Genomic DNA, 22,610 nt, shown 5'->3' with positions numbered 1-22,610 from the left:
GTGCTTAGATGGTAGGATGATCAAGTAAGAGGGCTTGGTCTATGAGTTTGTCTAATTCAGTAGAGCAGTGGTGGGCTTAAAGATATCTTGGAACTCTGATTATAATAACAAGTTATTCACTTACATTCGTATTGTTTTGAGGTAAATAACCGATCTTGATCACGGCTCTAACTTCTTTCACTTTATTTGATTTCTGTTGATTTATTCTTGTAAATTTGTTGGAGTTTTGTAGTATCTTCTTAAAGTCTAGTTTGTCTTTGACCATTTTCCTAATGATTGTCTTTGTTTTTTGTTTCACTTATAAAACAAGTGTTGAAAAAGAATTTCTTTATTTAGAAAAATTTTAAACCCAAAATAATTGTTTAAAAAAAAAACACTAAACAAATTTAACAACTAAGCCAACATTAATTAGATAAAATGGAAATAATTAAAACACAAAAATAATGACATTAATTAAAATTTTATTGATATAATTTTTTTTAAAAACAATTTCAATAAAAAGTAGGCAAAAAAATATATAAAACACATCACAAACTTGCTCTACAATTACACATTTTTATTTCGATTTTTTTTCCAATATTTTATGTATTTTTTTAAAGTTGCAAATAAAATAAACTGGGCGACTAGACTTTTATGCATTTCCGGGTATTTAAGCGGTTTTTTGTTTCTACTTTTCAATATAGTTTGTTTTTTTTTTTGTTAAATTTTTCAATTTGAAACAAGTTTACCGCCAAAAACCTAACATTAAACAGTCAATAGTTTATTATAACATTTTGCAAGTTTGTTTTTCTTTTTACTAGTTTAAATGTTTTTTTTTATATTTTTTTTCCTAAAAGTGGCTCAAAGTTTATAAATGTTGAAAACATTTCATAGCCAGTTTTTCATGATTAGCTGAGGCAGGATGTCTAACATATTTTTCAAAATTACTAGAAAAAAAAACACAGAAAATTGTATTGTATGGAGGTTTTGAAAACAAATACCAAAATTATTTTACAGATATTTGCTTGTCTTTTGTCCTACATGATGTTGTTTCAACTTGTTTCTGGCTGGCTTTTGCATTTGTATGTCCATAAACTCCTTTTCAACTCAAAGTATAATGACCCGTTTATTTTTTTGTTTAAGATTGGTTCAGTAAGTGGAATTGTAGGTGAAACCGTACTCTAGTGCCATGTTATGGGGAATGTGAGTCAACTTTTAATAGCAGCAATCAGATGTTTAAATGGCTTAGTAACCATGGGTGGGTAGTGTTTTAAAGACCTACTTTTGCTAACAGAATAGGGCAGAAAAAATCAAATCGATTTGAAAGTAAGTAATGGAAAGACAAAAATTTAACAAACTTTATATAAACATTGATAAAAATCTCTCATGTATAGCTTTATTTTTTAAAAATAAGCCCTTTAAAGCCCTTCAAAACTCAAAACCAGTGATCGGCACTCATTAACAACAGAAAACAAACATCGACAATTTTCTTGTAAACAACACGAATACCAAAGAAGTTTATAAAAATTATTAATTAAGAACAAAAAAAATCACAATCAATAGATCATATTACCAAAATCCCCTTAAGCCGACCACTGCTGCAGAACCATCAACGCCGATCTCTCAGCCATAAATCAAGCTATTTTAATAAGTTAATATAGTTTTTATGACTGTTGATGAAATAGTGTCAAAGTGGCATGGTGCCAGACTTGTCAAACAACGCTGACAACTATATATTTGCATAAAACCATAAAACTAGCAAAACTTTTATTAAACAAATAAATTATTTTAGTTTTTAATGACTTCACTCCAAATTTGAATTAACTAAATTAAAGCAAACAATAAACCAAACAATATACTGAACATTTAAAAAGCGATAAATAGCCAAAAATAGTAATGAGTGATGGCAAACCGGGCATCAAAAGAATAAATTTATTTAAATTTATGAAAGTTGTTTAAAAAAAAAAGAATTTTAAAGTTAGAAACCTATAAACTTTAAACATTTAAATATTAAAATGTCATACAATAAAACCAAGTAAGAGAGCCGTATACGGCTGTGCCGAATCTTATATACCCTTCACCAAATTATACTTCAAAGTACAAATTTTAAATATTTTTAGAAAAACAAATTTTTTTTTTCCAAAGTTGTTTTTTTTTTAATTTTTTGGAAATTTTTTTTTCGAATTGTTATTTTATTTTTTTTTTAAATTTAAAATTTTTTTTTTGTTTTTTAATTTTTTTTTTTTGGTGAAAAATAAATTCGGGTTAAAAACGATTTTGACCCATTGTGGGTCAACCTTACTATGGTCTTATATACGTCGTTGCAAAGGTCTTTGAAATATCTATCATTAGATATCCATATTGTCTATAATAATGACTTAGTAATCCAGATATAGGTCAAAAATCGAGGTTGTCTTGGTTTTTTCCTCATATCTCAGCCATTTGTGGACCGATTTTGCTGAATTTAAATAGGCGACTTTTCGAAAGTCTCACAGAATTATTGAATATTTGGATCCCGAAGATATCTGGGGTCTTCAGAAAATTGATTTCAACAGACAGACGGAAAGACGGACGGGCATGGCTTAATCGACTTCGCTATCTATAAGGATCCAGAATATATATACTTTATAAGGTCGGAAATTTATATTGTGGAAATTACAAACGGAATGACAAACTAAAATATACCCTTCTCACGAAGGTGAAGCCAAAGAAAATACGATATTTTCGAAAAGCCGTAAAGATAGCAAAAATGCATTAGTTGTGGACTAAGTTGAAGAGTTAAAGTCATTGAAGAACTTTAAAACCTATGTGTGTCGAAGTAACAAATAAAAAATAAATATAAAGCTTCTGGTAGTAGAAGCAATTTTGGGTTGAACACACTTGAACTAATCCTTATTACAAACGATATGGGAACATATGTCGAGTTATGAATATAGCATGTTTAATCAGACGAAAGGTTTAAACAAAAGAATGCAAATATTTTAACATGACAACATGACAAACGAAAAAGTGTTCCATTGGTGGTCACGTTCTTCATCCGGTATACATATATAGCTAATATACAGCAAACAACATTTAGTTCTATTACTACTTAATTAATATCGTAAAATGAAAAAGCAAAATTGTTAAGATATCTTAATTTTTACTTCTAAGGCATACGAAGATCGCGTTCTTGATCATGGAAATGTAGCATTTTCACTCATGTTAAATTTTATATTCATTTTCATACTATTAACATATTTTCTTCAAATAAAATTTCCTATTAAATTAGATATTTTGTTAATTAATGAGATATTTTTCATTCTCATTTAAATGAGATATTTTCTTAATAGAAAATTTCTCATTAAATGAGATATTTTCTTAATAGAAAATTTCTCATTAAATGAGAGATTTCCTTAATAGAAAATTTCTCATTAAATGAGAGATTTCCTTAATAGAAAATTTCTCATTAAATGAGAGATTTCCTTAATAGAAAATTTCTCATTAAATGAGAGATTTCCTTAATAGAAACTTTCTCATTAAATGAGATATTTTCTTAATAGAAAATTTCTCATTAAATGAGATATTTTCTTAATAGAAAATTTCTCATTAAATGAGATATTTTCTTAATAGAAAATTTCTCATTAAATGAGATATTGTCTTAATAGAAAATTTCTCATTAAATGAGATACTTTCTTAATAGAAAATTTCTCATTAAATGAGATATTTTCTTAATAGAAAATTTCTCATTAAATGAGATATTTCTCTTTAAATAATATAAATTTGTTTTTCGTTCATTTGAAATATGAAATTGTTTTTGCAAGAAATTTCTCTTTGAAAGAGGCCTGCCAAAAGAAAATGCAACCACAATTTTCTTTGAAATGTATTTTCATTTTCTCTCTCCAACCTTAACCTTAACTTTACTTAACTAAAATATTGTTTCAAATAACTTACATTACAACTCTTTGAAACCTTATATTATGCCACAAACAAACACCTTATTTGCGTTTGCTTCCTTTTTGAATCATCTTGCATTTTTTTATGCACTTGTTACTTCCGTTACCATTTCGCTTTTTTGCACCAGAAAACTATTGAAATATTAAATACATTTTACACGTTTTGCATTAAATTTCATACAATATATTACAAAACTTTGCCATTCAGCATCTCTAATTACACTTGAATTTAAGAGGAATAAATAGATAAATAAATATGAAATGTCTGTAAATGTATGATGCATATTTTAACGTTTTGTTGTCATATAAAAAAAAAGAAATGTTGCAATGCCAAATATGATATAAAAAGAAATGTTTTCTTTTTAGGTAATATAAAGAAAAGCTATTTATTATTTCAAGTTACAGTGTCAATTTATATTGCAATTTTCGATAAACTGGAGCATTGTCTATAACACAGGTATATTAAATTTAATTGTCTTGTTAAACGGGCTGAATTATATAGGAAAAAAATCAAATGTTATTTCATAAAACTATAGGTTGTGAATAGTAATTTTTGTAGAGCTAAATTTTTTTTTACAGAAAAATGCTTTTGAAGTTCCATAATTTGATATGAAAGACAAAGAGCGAGTTATGTTTTTACATTGTTTTTTTTTACTAATACATTCTCATCATTTAGGTTTTTGACAACTGAGTTAGGTCTTTGACAGGAGAGTTTCCGATCTATGTGTATTTATCTATGATCTAAATATATTTTATTTTTCACAAAATCAGCTCATGTGTTAATATTTATGAGTAGATGTCCAATATTATTTTATGAAATCATTGAAAATATATATTTTTGATTATATTTCATAAACAAAAATAGTTGTTGAATAGAGAGTTGAATTTCTATTTGAATTTATGATGTTCTAATAATGCTGAATGTAGGGAGTATGAGAAAAATTTCAAGATATTATATTTTGAATTAAGTAAAAACTATGTACTTTATTTAATTTTTATTATCAATATTTTTTGAAAAAAAAAAACATTTAAAGGTACGTTTTTGATATTACTCCTACTTTTATACAAACTATAAGAATGCGAGTCTGTCAGTTAAAATGTTTCGTTTACAATGATTTTAATTTCATTCTTAAACGATTTGCCATCAACCCGTTCAAAAGCAGATTTGATACTAGAATATTTCTTCCTTAAAAATGTAATTAAAAATTATTAGCCAGAAAAACTTTTAGTATTAAGTAATGAATTAAAATTCTATTATTCGGAATCTTTACTACTTACCCAATAGCATTTTAACTACAGGTCTTTCCATACTAAAAGAAATTAATTCTATACTTTACACAACCAAGGTTTTCTAATATTGAGACAATTGTCTATAATTAACTTTTAATAGGCTACGTTTTCATAATCAAGAACGTGACATTCGTAAGACTTAAAAGTAAAAAATAAAGAAATGTGAAAAATTTTCTTTTAAATTATTCGATATCATTTTAGTAGTACTATGTTAAGTGTTGTTTTCTGTATATTAGCTGTAAACATCAGATGAAGAACGTGACAAAAATTAGAACACTTTTGCGTTTGTAATGTAATCAATGGCTTTCTGATATTGACATGTTCAATTATATGCATCCTTTTTATAAAATCTTTCTTATGATTAAACATGAGATATTAATAACGCGACATATTTTCCTGTCTCTTTTGTAATAAGTATTAGTTTAAGGGATTTCATTTAAAATTTGCCTTTACTACCAAAAGCTTTATATTTTTTTTGTATATAATTCACCATGATTGCCAAGTTTGTCATCCCGTTTGTAATTTCTATATTTTTTATTTGCGACAACGTATATATATTCTGGATCGCTATAGATAGTGAAGTCGGCACACAAATGGCTGAGATATAAGGAAAATACCGGGACAACCTCGATTTTTGGCCTATTTATACCCTACACCACCATAGTGGGGAGGGTATTATGCGTTTGTGCAGATGTGTGTAACGCCCAAAAATATTGGTCTAACACCCACCTTAAAGTATACCGATCGACTTAGAATCACTTTGAGTCGATTAAACGATGTCCGGCCATCCGTCCGTCTGGCTGGCTGGTCGGCTGGCTGTCCATGTAAACCTTGTGCGCAGAGTACAGGTCGCAATTTTGAAGATATTTTGATCAAATTTCGGCCCAAGGACCGAGTCTATTGAAACTGGTTGAAATCGGTCCATTATTTCACCTATCCCCCATACAAATGTCCTTCCGAAATTGGACTTTATCGGTCATAAATATTTAATTTATAAATATATCTCCACATATTGCGCTCCAAATAAGTTTTATATGAACAAAATTCATGTGACAAAATTTTGTTACGATCGGTCCATAATTAGTCATAGCTCCCATATAGACCCGCTTCCGAAAATCACTTTAACGTGCATAAAACGCTTAAAAATTTCGGTATACTCACAAAATTTAACATAGTAAACTTTCATATAGACATAAATGACATGACCTAATTTCATGGTGATCAGTCTATAATTGGTCATAGCCCCCATATAAGGCCCCCCTCACTCAAAAATATAAATTGTTGAAATTTTAAAAGAAAAATGTTTTTGCTCTTTTACTTAGTGTAGGGTATTATATGGTCGGGCTTGACCGACCATACTTCCTTACTTGTTTTTAAATATTTTTAGGTAAACAAAATTTAATTATTTTTTAATTATTTTTTTTTTTGAAATTATTTTTTTAATTTTTTTTAAAAAAAGTTTTTTCCAAATTTTTAAAATTTTTTTTTTTTTTTGGAAAAAAAATGTATGACAAAAAAAAATTTTTGATAAAAAAAAAAATTCGGGTTAAAAAATATTTTTCCCGATTTTGACCCATTGTAGGTCCAACTTATCTACATCATTGCAATGGACTTTGAAATATCTATCATTAGATATCCATATTGTCTATATTAATGACTTAGTAATCCAGATATACAGTCAGCGTCTAAAGAAAGTGTACAACTTGTTTTTACATTTAAAACATTTTATTTACATATTAAAAAACTTTTTACATATTATTAAAACTTTCTTTTGACGCGTTAAAAATGGAGTATTTTTGGTAATAAATAATGTGTTTATATTTTTCTGAAAGATAACATTTCGGGAAATATTATAAAAGCAAAATAATACAAAAATTCGTATTATTGCGTGGTCCAGAGCCTTCAGAAGTAGACCTATTTTTTATGTAAATTTCAACTTTAGACAACATATTCTAAAATCGCATAGCTGCTTTCAAAAAATTAAGACCAGTTTTGTATGTCCCAATCTGTTCTACAATATCATACAAAAGTGTCGAATTTAGAACGATACCAATTCATATGAGACCCATGAACGTGCTTGCTGTAAAAGTCACTGTTTGGTGTGGATTTTGAGCTGTCAGTGTCATCGGTTCATATTTCTTTGAGAACGATTTAGGCCAGGTCATTACAGCGACCGCTGTAGGTCGATGATTACCAACTTCTTTCGGCCTAAATTGGATAATATGTCCTCTAAAGACATGTGGTTTCAATAGGACGGAGTTACGTGACACACAGCTCATGCCACATTGGAAATTCTGCAAGAGGTATTTGAGGGCATGGTCATATCACGTTGAGGTGATGGAAACTGGCCACAGAGATCGTACGATTTGATCCCGTTGTACTTTTTATTGTGGGGTTTTTCTTAAGTCTAGCAGGTATATTTGAATAGGCCACAAATCACAGCCAACATAAATATAGCCTGATTTGTGCACCAGATCTATGGGAACTTTGCCCTACTTCGGAAGACCATTTCAAGTCTTGGCAATCACATTAGCAATCATGATATTTTGTATAAAGTTTTTGCAAAAACTATTTCAATGTACCAACATATTCTAGTAATTCTAGTATGTAATTCTTATATTTATTTTAAATTTAACAAATATTTGAGTTTTTTTAAACCATTTGAATTATTTTATTTTAGAGAGGCAAACTAAATTTCTCAGAATTTGCTAAAATTCATAATATGGTTACAATTGTTAATTACCAGCATAAATAAAATGTATAAAACTAACTACCCTATAGTCAAACCTTTAGATACCTAGACAGACAGATAGATAGACTATTATCTAATAATTTTAGTATCTAAGTAAGTGAGTAGTTGTATGCAGCTAGCTAACTAAACCTTAGATATGAGGAAACATCTTAAATTACATGAATTTACAAAACTCCCCAACAAACCATATGAGTTACGCATAAATATAAAGATTGTAAAATACAAAATAAGTACGGTTGCGGTAGCCTTTTGGTAATATTATATACTAAACATATTTATTGCCGCAGTTTGAATTATCTGAATCTTCCATATAGTAAACTGCTAAGTAAATATTATAGTTTTGCTTATTTGCCGTCTTATGTTGGCAATTGTTTTGCAAATGAAGAAACTGCAACTAACTGAAATTGTACCAAACTAATATTAATTACCAGCTATTACCCAATTCGATTGAAATAAATAGTATTTGTTTTTTTTTTGTTTTAAGAAACTAGAGCCTTAAGATTTAGTAATTTTGTTACAAATTATACAAAAAAAAAAGAAACAACAAAGAGTAACTAAAATAAGTAATCAAATCGTTATGTGCTCAAAAAGTATATTATTTAATGAAGAAATGAAATTAATTAAAATTGCGAAATTGTTGTTCATTTAATTAAATTTTAAATATTTTCTTCTTTCTGTTTAAATGAAAATATATAAATAATTGTTTGGAAACTTGTTTGAGAAATCATTTTAATTTGTTTACCTTTTTGCAAAAGAAAATCCCATAACTTTTTTTTTTATATAATTTAAAAAATATTTGTTAGTTTTTACAGACAAAAAATTAAATGTAAGTGAAATAACAAGTAGTAATAAGGGAAGTATCACCAAGAAAGGCAGGGTTTACTAGAGAAATTATTTAAAGAACAAAGAAAGATTCTGGAGGTTATAAAACAGAAGAAAGTGCACTAGTTCAATGTAAAGAATGTTATATTTGGAATCATTTGGAGCAGCGATCGGCATTAAGAGACCATTCCCAATAAGCATTTTTACTGAAATTCAAGTTGAAGGCAAGTGCAATTCAAGCATTGAATAATAGTCAAGCAATTGTTCATAAATACACGTAAATAACCAATCGTGTTCGAGCCATGTCGACAAATAGATCCACAAAGGAAGTCAATTGGATAACTTTATGATATTTTAAACTGATTGAGTTACAAAAAACTTTTAAAAATACGAGATTTTTTAAAATTTTTATTTTGAAAAGTTTGTACAATATAAATTTATTCAGAGTATCGGCAATTGTTAGCTACACCATTTTCCCATCTTTCTGGCAACATATGGATTCCCATCAAAAAGAACTGCTCATCTACATACTCATCGCATACTTTGTTCTAAAGTGAAGAGTATCCCAGAGAGAGCGTTCTGCTTTGATCCAAGCAAATAGTAGTCGGACGGTTAACAGGTATTGCAATATGTGGCCGAGTATTGTCATGATGGAAAATTAAAATTTCAGTTGTGTTCGGCACAGGTGCCCTGTGACGGTCTGACCAGATTTCAACAGCCCATAATACTCTGTATTTTGGTCCCACCATATACAGAGTATTACCTTATCTCCCTGGATGTTTGGCTTTGGTGTCTATTCGGCTGTTTGGCAGGGCTTCACGTACGATATCTTACGCTTCGGGTTATCATAATAGAACAATTTTTCATTGCAAGTAATGATCCTGTTCAAAAATTATTTTCTTTTATAAAATCAAAATCGCCTTTAAAGGTCTCTCGGCTTCAATTCGTATGGTACCTAATTTCCTTGTTTTTAGATGATTCCTGCTGCTCGCAAACGTTTTGAAATTGAATAGCTCCCAATGATTTTGCAAGCTTTTGTTGAGTTTGACAACAATCTTCATGGAACAATTCTTTCAATTCTTCGTCTTCACATTTGTTTGGCTGACCTGGGCGATCTTTGTTTTCCGTGTCAGAATAACTACTTCTGAACAGCACAAACCATCTCTCGCACGTTGAAACCGATGGAACCAGGGATGCCAGGTACTTTTTATAGCTATCCCCAAACAAAATTAAAGATATCCCCAAATATATTTAGTTTCTAGTTCATGGCCCCCTTTGAAAAAATCTGTTACACTAAAATTTCTGTTAAGTCAGTATGTGTTTGAATTCAAAATTTACATTTGATATGTTAGTACCATATTGTACGCATTATATGGAAAAACGTACAAATTTTGTCAAAGGGGGCAAGGTTTGTGGAACTTCTGAGAAGTAAATAAAGGCTTTTTATATAAGTATTTAATACTGTTGAAAACACTATGACTTCAGGATTGATATTCTTGTAAAATTAAATAATTTTATAAAATTTTGGGACTTTATTTACCTTAAAAACTAAAAAAAAATTCATATTGTGATTTTCCACGAATAAAAATATATAATTTGAATTAATGTAAAATTTTAACAATTAAAGATATCATAAAAAAATTTAGAACCAATATAGACTCAAATGTCCTTAAATCAATGGAATTAGAATTTTTGAAATTTTTTATTTCTAAATACCGAAATTCCTAAAACGGGGAAAATGTGTTCCAAAAACTTAGTTTTTTTTAGAAAATTGCCTACTGTGACGTTATTTACCGTGTGATAGTAAAAGTACTTTGTAAGTATTTAACAAACATATGGGGTTATACAAATAGGGAGGTTTTACGTGGATCCGTTCTTCGAATTTTTAGAATTTTTTATTCAAACCGAAATTTTTTTTTAAATATTTGCCAAGTTTGGATAGGTCTGGAGGGTGTTATGTCCGCTTAAGTGAGCAAAATTTTTCTTTACACACTTTTGCATTAAGTTATCTTTCCGGATATACAAATTCTATATAGTCCCGAAGAACATTTTTTTCTACAAAACAAAAAATATATGGGCTTTTTTTGGGAAAAAAACTTAAAAAATACGGCCCTTTTTACAAGTTACAACTTTGGATGCTTATTACTTTTTATAGAGACCAGATAACTGTTAGCAAGTTTTATTTATTATATTCAGAATTTTATAGCCAGTACAGCTGATATTTTAAAAATAAATTTGCAACTTCCGTAGGGCCGCCATATCTAAAAAACCAAAAAAAGATCGAGAAAATAAAAAAAAATAAATCTATAAATCTAAATATCTCTTCAACTAATAGAAATAAACTACACATGTAGGCGTACTTTTGTAGATCTTCTCAAGGACTATTTATATATTAAGTTTCAGCTCATTCAGTTCATAAATGGATTTTTGTCGATTTTTTTTTTGGAAATTTGAGAACAGAGGTGACCAACATTGAGGGTGAAATTTCGTAATAATATATCAAATAGTTCCCGAGATACTAAATTATTTCCAAAAAAAAAGTTTCTAAACCACTATGCGGTGTTCTTAAGCGGCACTTTTTATACCCTACACCACCATAGTGGGGAGGGTATTATACGTTTGTGCAGATGTTTATAACGCCCAAAAATATTTTGAAGATATTTCGATCAATTTCGAGATATTCCTAGCCCCCATACAAATGTCCTTCCGAAATTGGACTTTATCGGTCATAAATGTTCAATTTATAAATGTATCTCCACAAATTGCGCTCCAAATAAGTTTTATATATACAAAATTCATGTCACCAAATTTTGTTACGATCGGTCCATAATTAGTCATAGCTCCCATATAGACCCGCTTCCGAAAATCACTTTAACGTGCTAAAATCGCTTAAAAATGTTGGTATACTCACAAAATTCTACATAGTAAACTTTCATATAGACATAAATCACACGACCTAATTTCCTGGTGATTGGTCCATAATTGGTCATAGCCCCCATATAAGGCCCACTTCCGAAAATCACTCAACAATATAAATTATTGAAATTTTAAAAGAAAAATGTTTTTGTTCTTTTACTTAGTGTAGGGTATTATATTTCATGTTTTCAAATTAAAGAAGTAAATTAAAACTTTCCGCATATTATGTTTTTTTGGTTCAAAATTCAAGATTTTTCGAAACAAAAAAAAACTTTGTTGTTAATGACATGTTAAAGCCATAGTAGGCGTTCATATTGTTCAGGTTACGATGATTTTCGTCAAACAACCCGAATGTGAACAAAAGACCGTAATAGAGCGTAAAAGTACACACATTTCATTCAGTTTCTTGATGTTGTTGTGGATATTTTATTCTTTATCCAAAAGAGCACACAAATTAAATGCCTCTTTTTGCCTGCCAATGTGTTAAAGTGTTGCTTTCATATCATGTGTTAGAAATAAAACTGAGGAACTAATCACGTAACTAGTTCTGTGTCAGTTTCCTTCCATCTAGAAGTAATGTAATCAATTTCATGACAAAACAGGACAACTATGACTGATCTTCATGTGCAAGAATGCATTTTTGACAAATCTTTTTCGGTTTATGAATCTGCTGCTATACACGGATCGCCTCAGTTTTGGGCTCTTCTATTATAAATCTCTTTGCCAAAAGAGCTGAATTTCAATGGTTGTGCTCTAGGCGTTTTTACGTTCTCTGGTTCTGAAGCCAGTGTAATGTGTCTCCAATATACATATAAGGCACATTGTACAGGGATATCGAGATCAGAAATACCTGAGACCATTGTAATATTCAGGATTCTCAAGCTTAGGAATAAAGTCCTATACAAGTACACATGTTCTGGGTCCTAACAAGATTCTAAGACGATCTGGCTATGTCCGTCCATCTGTCTGTATGTTGAAATCACGATAGAGCCCAAACCACAAATACTCTCTGTTGATAAGGTTTGTTTGGTATTGAAAATTTGCACCCTCCTTAGAAAACTGTTTGAGCAGTCATAAATATATGGATTATGTAGCAATCCTGATACAATTTTGCACAAATTACTTTGAAATTTTACCGTAAAGTATGGCGAAAATCGGGCAACATTTGTCCCTAGTCCGCACACAAGGTCCCCCTCAGAAAATTACTTGAACATTCATAATTGTCTTATAATAAATATCAATATCAAATTGGACATAACCATGATTGATATGAACCTAAATCTTTCTACATACATTTGTGAGGATCGGTTCATAATTGAACCTAACCCCCCATATAACCCCAATACCAGAAAAATATTTTATTGTTAAAGATGTTGGGTATACAAGATTCTGCTCAGCTCTTACTTATTATATATTCCCCTTGGCTATACTTCCCCATTTTTCATTTATCAAAAACATTGTAAATTCATTTGACGCCCATTACTTAAAACTTAAATAGGATTCAACTGGTTCCTTAAACAAAAAACTATGTTAATTTAAATTTTCATATGCTGTAATCAACAAACAAAAAATGCGTTAATAACGATGTTGTTTTGCTCTTTATTTCACTCGTCTCTAATAAACCTTCTTTTTTTCTATTTGCTGAAACAAAAACCGGCAAAAAAAAAAGAAAAATAAATTATAAAAAAATTATGTCACGGTGTCAGTCATAGAAAACAAATATAGTAAATATGTTTGTTGGCCGGAGTGTGTTTGATTTTGTATCCATCATAGAAATGTCTAAAAACACATCACATATGTTGTAGTTATGTGATGTGATGCGATGTATAAAAAGTACATTCATTCAGTCATTCATTCATTCGAGTAAAATTCAACAGAGTTTTGTGTGATTTGTTTTAGGCTGCGTATATCACGAGGAATAAAAAGTGAATGCACAGACAGCGTAAACAAATATGTACTCGTGTATTCAGTAACCAGTAAAGAGGTAGTTGGTGGTATTTGGTACTTAGTAGCTTATATTAAAAAATATTTTTCATATTTTCTTGTAGTTTGTTGGTTTTGTTTTTTTTTATATGTCAGCTTAAAATTTTGTTGTGGCATGGGGATGTGTTGTTTTCATTTTCATTCATTTTTTTCTGTAATACAATGCTTAACAAAAAATCTATGAAAACTAAAAATGTTTGCATATTAGAGCACCTGGGCCAATATATTTCGAACTAGATACATAATGTTTTAATGGACTTATGTAAGTTTTGGATTTTTAGACTGATTGTAATTTGAGAGTGGTGGCGTAGTATTAATACACATATAAGTTATATATTGGATTACTTTGGATTGGAATGGAATTGGCTCTGAGTGTATCATGTAATGTTAATGTTAATAACTCATAAAAGTGAAAAATATTTAGTTAAGTGATGTAGATAAGAGCAAACAAAAACAAAACTTATGCTACAATTACAATTTAATCCATATAAAATATTGGGGGAGAAAAACCATAGGTGTTCAATTAATGAATGATATAATAGTAGATGTATTAGATTGAAAATAGTGAAGTGAATGGTCGTCATGAAAACATTGTAATGCCAGCAAAATAACACATGCTGCAGTTGCTCTATGTTAAGTAATTTAAAACTTATATAAATATATTAGAAACAAAACGATTTTTCATCAATACTCTAACCGCCCTCTGGCTGTCTTGGGCAAGGACACAGATTTTGTGCCAATAAACAAATTTAGACTTTTTACATAACATTTTTCTCTCATGTGTGTTAGTAAAACAAGTAAGAAAGTATTGTAGGTCAAGCCCGATCACATAATACCCTACACTGAGTATATGAGCAAATAATTTTTATTTGAAAATTTCAATGATTTTTCTGTAGTAATTTTCGGTAGTGGTTCTTATATGGGACCTATGATCAATTATGAACTGATCGTTATAAAATTAAGTATCGTGAAATTATTATACCCTTCACCATCAGTGACAAGGTTATACATAAGTTTGTCATTCCGTTTGTAATTTCTACATTTTTCATTTCCTACCCCACAAAGTATATCGTGGTTTTATATTCAAATAGTGCTATACGACATTTTCTCGAAAATGTGGTTTCTATAGCAACGTATTCTCTGACTAATTTGTCATCTGTCATAAAAAAAAACATTTCCAATGGTTTTTTTCATAAAATTTGTATTGTGCTTTGTATCTAATTTGTATATAACACAAAATTTATTTTGTTAGTAAAAAAGTGCTATATGCATATGAAATATTCGTGTATATAAATAAAATATTAAAAGTGTTTTTATAAAATATAATATATATTACACCGTACCACACTCAATATTAGACACGAACCGGATGATATACCTCTACAACTATAAATTAAATGGAGAAAAACTGCGTTTTCAGTTTTTCATTTCGTGATCCTGTTTCATTTTAAAATGACTTCAAATTTTCAGAGGAGTAAATTTTTGAAAACCTGTTTTAAAATACTTCTGATCATACTACCATGCCAAATTTAATGTAAAAGATGATCAAAAGATGTCAAAAATGTCCTTTCAAATTTTTATACTTGAATATCCTTTTAGATTTCCAATAATTTTTTTTTTTAAAAATATAGTGAGTTAAAGATCCACATATTGAATACCACATACCAAAATTTCATCCTTCTATCTTAACGACTTAAGTGTTAAAAAATATTTTAAATAAATTTTAATTATTTGATTTTTTATATTTTATTTTAATATTTCATTCGAAATATAACAAAATCCGTTGTGAAAAGCAACGAAGAAGACTTTTTAATAAACAAGTAAAATGGTATAGACCTTATGATACCCTACACCGGGTATATGATTATGAAGGGTTTTCTTTTGATATGAAACTTATTTGTGTTGAATCTTATTTGAATACACACGTTTTCTTATATGGGAGCTATGACTAATTATGAACCAATCGTCACAAAATTTGGTGGGATGAATTGCGAATATATGAAACATATTTGTGTTGGATTTTGTTTGGATACTGACATATTTCAGAGATTTATGTATATTAATGACATTTTCGAGAATGTTGCTTATATGGGAGCTATGGAATAATGTTGACCGATCGTCACGAAATTTGGTAGTGAGAGTTCGGCTCACATAAAACTTAATTGTGCTGAATTTGGTTTGAATATGTTTATAATTAAGATATTTATGAGAGCTTAACTATTTTCAAATAGGACAATTGTATGTGGACTAGGATAAATAATGGGCTGATTCTAACCAAATTCAATAGCCTTTGTCCTTGGGGCAATATAAAGGTTTGTGCCAAATACAAATGGGACAATATTTTTGTATGTTGCAAACAGCAGCACTAGCCCATTATACCTCCCCCAATGGTGGGGTAGTTTATAAACATGCACTTTTCTTAATAAAACTTTTTTGTATAAAGATAAAATTTTCTTTTTATATTTTAATTTGACCTTTATATATATATAAAAAATTCGGTTTTTTTCCGATTTTGACCCATTGTAGGTCCAACTTACTATGGTCTTATATACGTCGTTGCAAATGTCTTTGAAATATCTATCATTAGATATACATATTGTCTATATTAATGTCTTAGTAATCCAGATATAGGTCAAAAATAGGTCAAAAATCGAGGTTGTCTTGGTTTTTTCTTCATATCTCAGCCATTTGTTGACCGATTTTGCTGATTTTAAATAGCAATTTAAATTGATTTCAACAGACAGACAGACGGACATGGCTTAATCGACTCCGCTATCTATAAGGATCCAGAATATATATACTTTATAGGGTCGGAAATGAAAAATGTAGAAACTACAAACGGAATGACAAACTTATATATACCCTTCTCACGAAGGTTAAAATAGGACACGTTTTTTATACCAAAATATTCTCCATAAAGATACCTTATAGAAAAACATAAAATTGTTATATCTAGCCCTTAGCGTTAAATTTCATATACAAAATAGCCGTTTTTTGGATCGACCTGGTCCTTTCGGTATCAAAAATGTTTTCATTTAAAATATTTTATGTAAAGTTTGCTTTTCAGAAAATATAAATTCCTTATACATCTTCTTAGATTTTTTTTTAGATAATTTAAAAAGAAGAAAAGTACTATTTTTCCAAAAAAACTATCGAAAAATCGCATTTTTTAATTTAAAATTCATATAACTTTGAAGTCGGTCATGATTTTTAAACAATTATTTTTCTGTTTAACATATACATTTGTTGTTAGTCCAATAAAATAAAAATGGAGAAAAGCGGGAAATATTCCTATCACCTAAGGTATTACAGATAATTCATAGCTATGACGAGGTTTTTTATAGTGCTCGACTTATATGTAAGTTTTTTGAAATCGGAACCCAAACGAAGAAATAGGATCTTTTTAAAAATGTAACATACCCGAGGTGTCTTACTTTGGGGACCCCTACACTCGCCTTGTAAGTCCATGAGGTCCAATCTAAAAACTTCCTTTATGCATATGTCAAATTTCATTGAAACTGGACTAAGCGTTTAGAAGTTACAGATTTGTTCCCTCTATTTTTTTCTATACCTCTGTGAGTGGGTTTCGTTTTAAAAAACTTGTATGTCATTTTGAAGGGTACATATCTATCATTTATTCTCACTTAGTTATTGAACATTGTGTAAACAATAAAGTTTTTTGTGCTTCGAAAATGTCGAATTTTGTGCCAACAAAGCGTCATATACAGAAAGAATTGCTTTATTTTTTATATCCTTCACCTTCGTGAGAAGGGTATATATAAGTTTGTCATTCCATTTGTAATTTCAACAATATAATTTTCCGACCCTATATAAAATATATATATTCTGGATCCTTATAGATAGCGGAGTAGATTAAGCCATGTAAGTCTGCCTGTCCGTCTGTCTGTTGAAATCAATTTTCTGGAGACCCCAGATATCTTCGGGATCCAAATCTTCAATAATTCTGTCAGACATGCTTTCGAGAAGGTTCCTATTTAAAATCAGCAAAATCGGTCCACAAATGGCTGAGATATGAGGAAAAAACCAGGACAACTTCGATTTTTGACCTATATCTGGATTACTAAGTCATTAATATAGACAACATGGATATCTACACTTTATGTAACTTTAATGGTTACATAAACTAATCTACTTAGTTTATGTAACCATAAACTAAGAGCAACATATTATGATCAGATTTTTGCTTGTAGTCCAAAACATATTATGATCATTATTAGTATCATAAAATATCATAATATGTTCTGAAATAATCAAATTATGATAAAAATCAATCATAATATGTTTTGAAATAATCATATTATGATATAAATCAATCATAATATGACCCAAAGTCATCATATTTATGACCCAATTCAATCATATTGTGTTTCAAAACAATCGTATTATGATCCAAAATAATCATATTATTATTAAAATTTATTTTTGGAAATTCACAATTAAAATAATATTGATAAAATCAAACTTATTGTTATTCGCTCTAGGAAAGTTAAAGATAGTATACAAATAAAACTATAGAGCGAATGGGAATTACAGGCACTCAAACTTTACTTGTAAAAATAACATAGCTTAGACAAACACAAACACTCACAAATGGTGGGAAAACAGACTATTAAAAGTAAACATATTTTGTTTGCATCTTAAACATATTATGACTACGCGTATATAAACTTAAATTTAATGGTTGTACATAAAAATAATATGTTTACCTAATTATCATTATTTAGTTGTTCGAAAACCATATTCATATTTATAATTGCGATGAAAATATAAACGTTTACAGTAACTATAATATTGTTGAAATTAAATTAAAACAATAATTATATGTTTACGACAACAATATATTGCTACAGAAAACATAGTATAGTTGTCGTAACCATGTCCAACCATGTTTTTTCTCTGCGTGTAGTGATAGATATTTCAAAGACCTTTGCAACGACGTATATAAGACCATAGTAAGTTGGACCTACAATGGGTAAAAATCGGAAAAAATATTTTTTAACACGAATTTTTTTTTCACCAAAAAAAAAAAATTTAAAAAACAAAAATTTTTTTTTTAAATTTAAAAAAAAAATTTAAAATAACAATTCAAAAAAAAAAATTTCCAAAAAAATTAAAAAAAGAACTTTGGAAAAAATTTATTTTGTTTACCTAAAAATATTTAAAATTTGCATTTTGAAGTATAATTTGGTGAAGGATATACATATAAGATTCGGCATAGCCGAATATAGCTGTCTTACTTGTTTAATTGTCGCTGAAGCTCACCAAAGCTTATGGTGAATGTGTTCCATAGGTTTCAACGTGCGAGAGATGGTTTGTGCGGCTCAGATGTGGTGATTTGGACACGGAAGACAAAGATCGGCCAGGCCAGTCAAACAAGTTTGAAGAATTTGGGGCACTACTCCATGAAGATTTTTGTAAAACTCAACAAGAGCTTAAAAAATCATTGGGAGATACTCAAGCAACAATTTCAAAATGTTTGCAAAACCATACGAATTGAAGCTGAGAGACATTGAAAGACGATTTTCTATATCTAAAATGCTGCTTGAACGCTATTAAAGAAATTAATTTTTCCACCGAATCATTACTTGCGATAAAAAATGTATCCATTACAATAACCCGAAGTGTAAGATATCGTATGTGAAGCTCGTCCAACCAGTCGAATCGACTCCAAACCAAATATCCATGGCGCTAAGGTAATGCTCTGTATTTGGTAGGACCAAATTGGCCGAAAAAATCCCAGAATATGCGGACAGATATGAAACTGTAATATTCCATCATGACAACGCTCGTCCATCTGAATGAAGTGGTTGATTTGTTTTGCCGCACCCGCTTTACATTCCAGACCTTGCCTCGTCCTACTACTATTTGTTTCGATCGAAGCAGAACGCTCTCTCTGGGCTATGCTTCACTTTGTAACAGAGTATCCGATATTGGTTTGATTCATTCTTGGCCTTAAAGATGGGAAAATGTCATAACTAGGGGGCGGATTTTCATGCATTTATTATTGGAAAATGCTTCAAAAAAATCAAAATATGACCTAAAAATTAAAAAAATATGCACTTATATTTTCGTGCAGAAACATAAAATAATTAAATATGGATTTCGAAATGTCTTAAAAATACACAACACTGTTGCCAGCAGTTAGAACTCTTTAAATTATACTAGGAATTAAACAATAAAAGTTCTAAACTATTTTTAACATAACTTTTCTTCTAAAAAACGATCGATATTTATATTAATTGTAATATCTTGGTATAAATACATGTTTAATTCCATATTATGTAATCTATAGTGTAGGGACTTTAAACGTTAATTGTGTAGTGCATTTGTCTCTAATGACTATGACTGTCAGGAGCGATTACTGTGTAGGTGAAGTTACAAAATCGTTCGATAACGAAATCTCTTATAAATCGAATGTGCAATGAAAACAAGTATGAATGTTTTCGACACATTTAATGAATTTTTGATACTAAAATTAAACTTTTTTGAAGAAAAATGTTTTGAAATAATAAATTTCAATTACTGATAGAGAAATGAAGAACTTAATGCCAGTTTCTCGATGTCAAAAGAAGTTAGTCGATAAAATTTACTGCTATTTCTATACCAAATTCGACAAAAAAAATTTTGTCGAAACAATGTATTACCCATTAACGACAAAAAATTATATTTTTATTAAAAATTGGCATAATATGCATATAAATATGCATTTTGAAGTAAAATATAACAAAATATGCATTATCAATAAAATATGCAAAAATATGCACTAACAAATCGATGCCATTTTGCAGCAAAATGTGCGATTCGGATAGATAATTAGTCTACATTGTATTTGGACGTTCGAGAAAAAACATGCATTTGCATATAAATCCGCCCCCTAGTCATAACTAACAATGGCCAATACTTTGAATAAATTTTTTAAGATTTTGTTAAACAAAAATAATAATTAAATGATCACTAACTAATTTCGCTTATAATTCCGTTGGAATGTAACTCTTCAAATGAAGAGCCGTTGACCTATTGTACAAATACATTACATGCGTGTATTATCAATTTAATTTTTCCATTGTTTTTTGCCTTTTGTTACAAGATGCAAAGAAAAAAAAAGCGCAAGCACATAAAAAAGTAATTTACAAAAGAATTTATTTAGTACAGAAAATAAAATCAGATGATTGCAACTTCATTGAAATTTCCTGCTTATTAATTTATGCAACAATTACCCACAATGAAAATCAACAGCACAGACTAATAATCAAAATGATCAAAATAATAATTTATCAGAGATTTAGCATTAATGACAAAGGCCGGGCAGACAAAGAAGTGATGATGATGACTACCAGCATTCTCTCTCTGCCTTTTAGGCTGGAGAAAATATAAAAAATATTAAATAAATGAAATACTACTTGAACTGTAACACAAAACATGAACAAACATCATGTTGTTTTAATTGTTTAAATAAATACAGAAAAATCAAAGTTCCCATGGAATGAATCTCTGTATTTTGTTTGCTTATTTTTTTTATTTATTATTATAGCCTATCTTTAGGCTTAGTGTTTAAATAGATCTGTTATATTTAACATTTGGATTATGTTACTTTTTGCAGAATTTAACCAAGACACGCACCATACGTTTCTGTTGCGCTGGCTATGAGGGCAACATATCGATCAATGATACGGTTTGTAAACCGGTTTGCCGAGGTGGTTGTGGTCGTGGCTATTGTTTGAAACCCGATGAGTGCAGCTGTGAACCTGGTTATATGGGCAAACATTGTACGCAACGTAAGTTTCTGTTTAGCAAATTCAATTGTATAGAGTTTTATGTGTAGATTTTATCTTTACAGGCTGCGATCATGATCATTGGGGTCTGGAGTGTAAAAATCAATGTCTATGTCATAATGGTGCTGCTTGTGATAATAAATCGGGCATATGTCATTGCACCATAGGCTGGACGGGGGAATTGTAAGTACAAAATGAAAAAAACTTTAAACAAAACTTTCAAACTTTTTAATGGGTCTTTTATTGCAGCTGCGAACAACCCTGTCCCATGGGCACGCATGGTGTCATGTGCCGCAAGGCCTGTGAATGTGACTCTAAACTGTGTCATCCTCAGACAGGCGCTTGCGACAATCCCATGGATCCCACTTTGGCACCCAATGCAACACATGTCATGATTGCCACACTAAATTCAACGATTGTCAATATTACGCACAATTTAGATCGTATAGCCAAGAACATAGTTACCATAGCCACCACCACAGAAAACATAAATTTCGCTCTGCCACCTCAAATATTAGAATTGACCACGGCCAAAACGATACCCGAAGTTATAGTGATAAAACAGGAAGAGCCTCCTCATACACCCAAGATTATTGTGCATCAACAGGGCCAGGGTTTATTGGAGAATCTACACAGTGGTGCCAAAACTCCCGATGTAATACACGTCATAACCAATTGGCCAGCCGGCACACAGCCTCAGCATAATTTGACGCAAGAGGACAAAATAAATTTGGCCGGTTTTGGCATACATACCAGCAAGAATATGGAAGAAAGTTCCAAGTCCACCGAAAATCATAATTCCGATCATGAAAATAGTTTATTAACCACACTCTTGGTGATATTGTTGATTATAATGGTGGCCATAGGTATAGGATTTCTATATGTCTATAGGCGTTATCATCTGCAAAAGGCACAAGTGGAGGCAGCTTTGGCAGCTCGCAATGTCAGCTTAATTCCTGGATTAAATGCACCCATAGTAATAACGCCTCCACCTCTGCCACCTCACACGAATGAGCAGCATTTAAAAGAAATGGGTGGAAGTGGTTTAGTAAGTGGTGCCGGTACTTTAAATAAAAGTTTTCTGAAACCTTTGCCCGATTTGCCAGCCTTTACACAAATGGTACGCAATAAAATCGAGGG

At 30.0% G+C, this 22,610-nt stretch overlaps 1 protein-coding gene across 1 annotated transcript in view; it reads left to right on the top strand.

The window, feature by feature from the left end:
* Positions 1–22,610, top strand: part of NimA (Nimrod A) — a 36,548-nt gene that overhangs the window by 5,791 nt on the left and 8,147 nt on the right. Inside the window, exons 2-4 of the mRNA XM_065500389.1 lie at positions 21,299–21,473; positions 21,536–21,653; positions 21,720–22,609. Coding sequence (XP_065356461.1) covers positions 21,299–21,473; positions 21,536–21,653; positions 21,720–22,609 — 1,183 coding nt within the window. The remainder of the gene's footprint in view (positions 1–21,298; positions 21,474–21,535; positions 21,654–21,719; position 22,610) is intronic.

The sequence above is a fragment of the Calliphora vicina genome, chromosome 2, assembly GCF_958450345.1.
Source record: "Calliphora vicina chromosome 2, idCalVici1.1, whole genome shotgun sequence".
Lineage (NCBI taxonomy): Eukaryota > Metazoa > Arthropoda > Insecta > Diptera > Calliphoridae > Calliphora > Calliphora vicina.
Note: the sequence above shows the minus strand (reverse complement) of the source record. Positions and strands in the feature narration are given on the sequence as shown.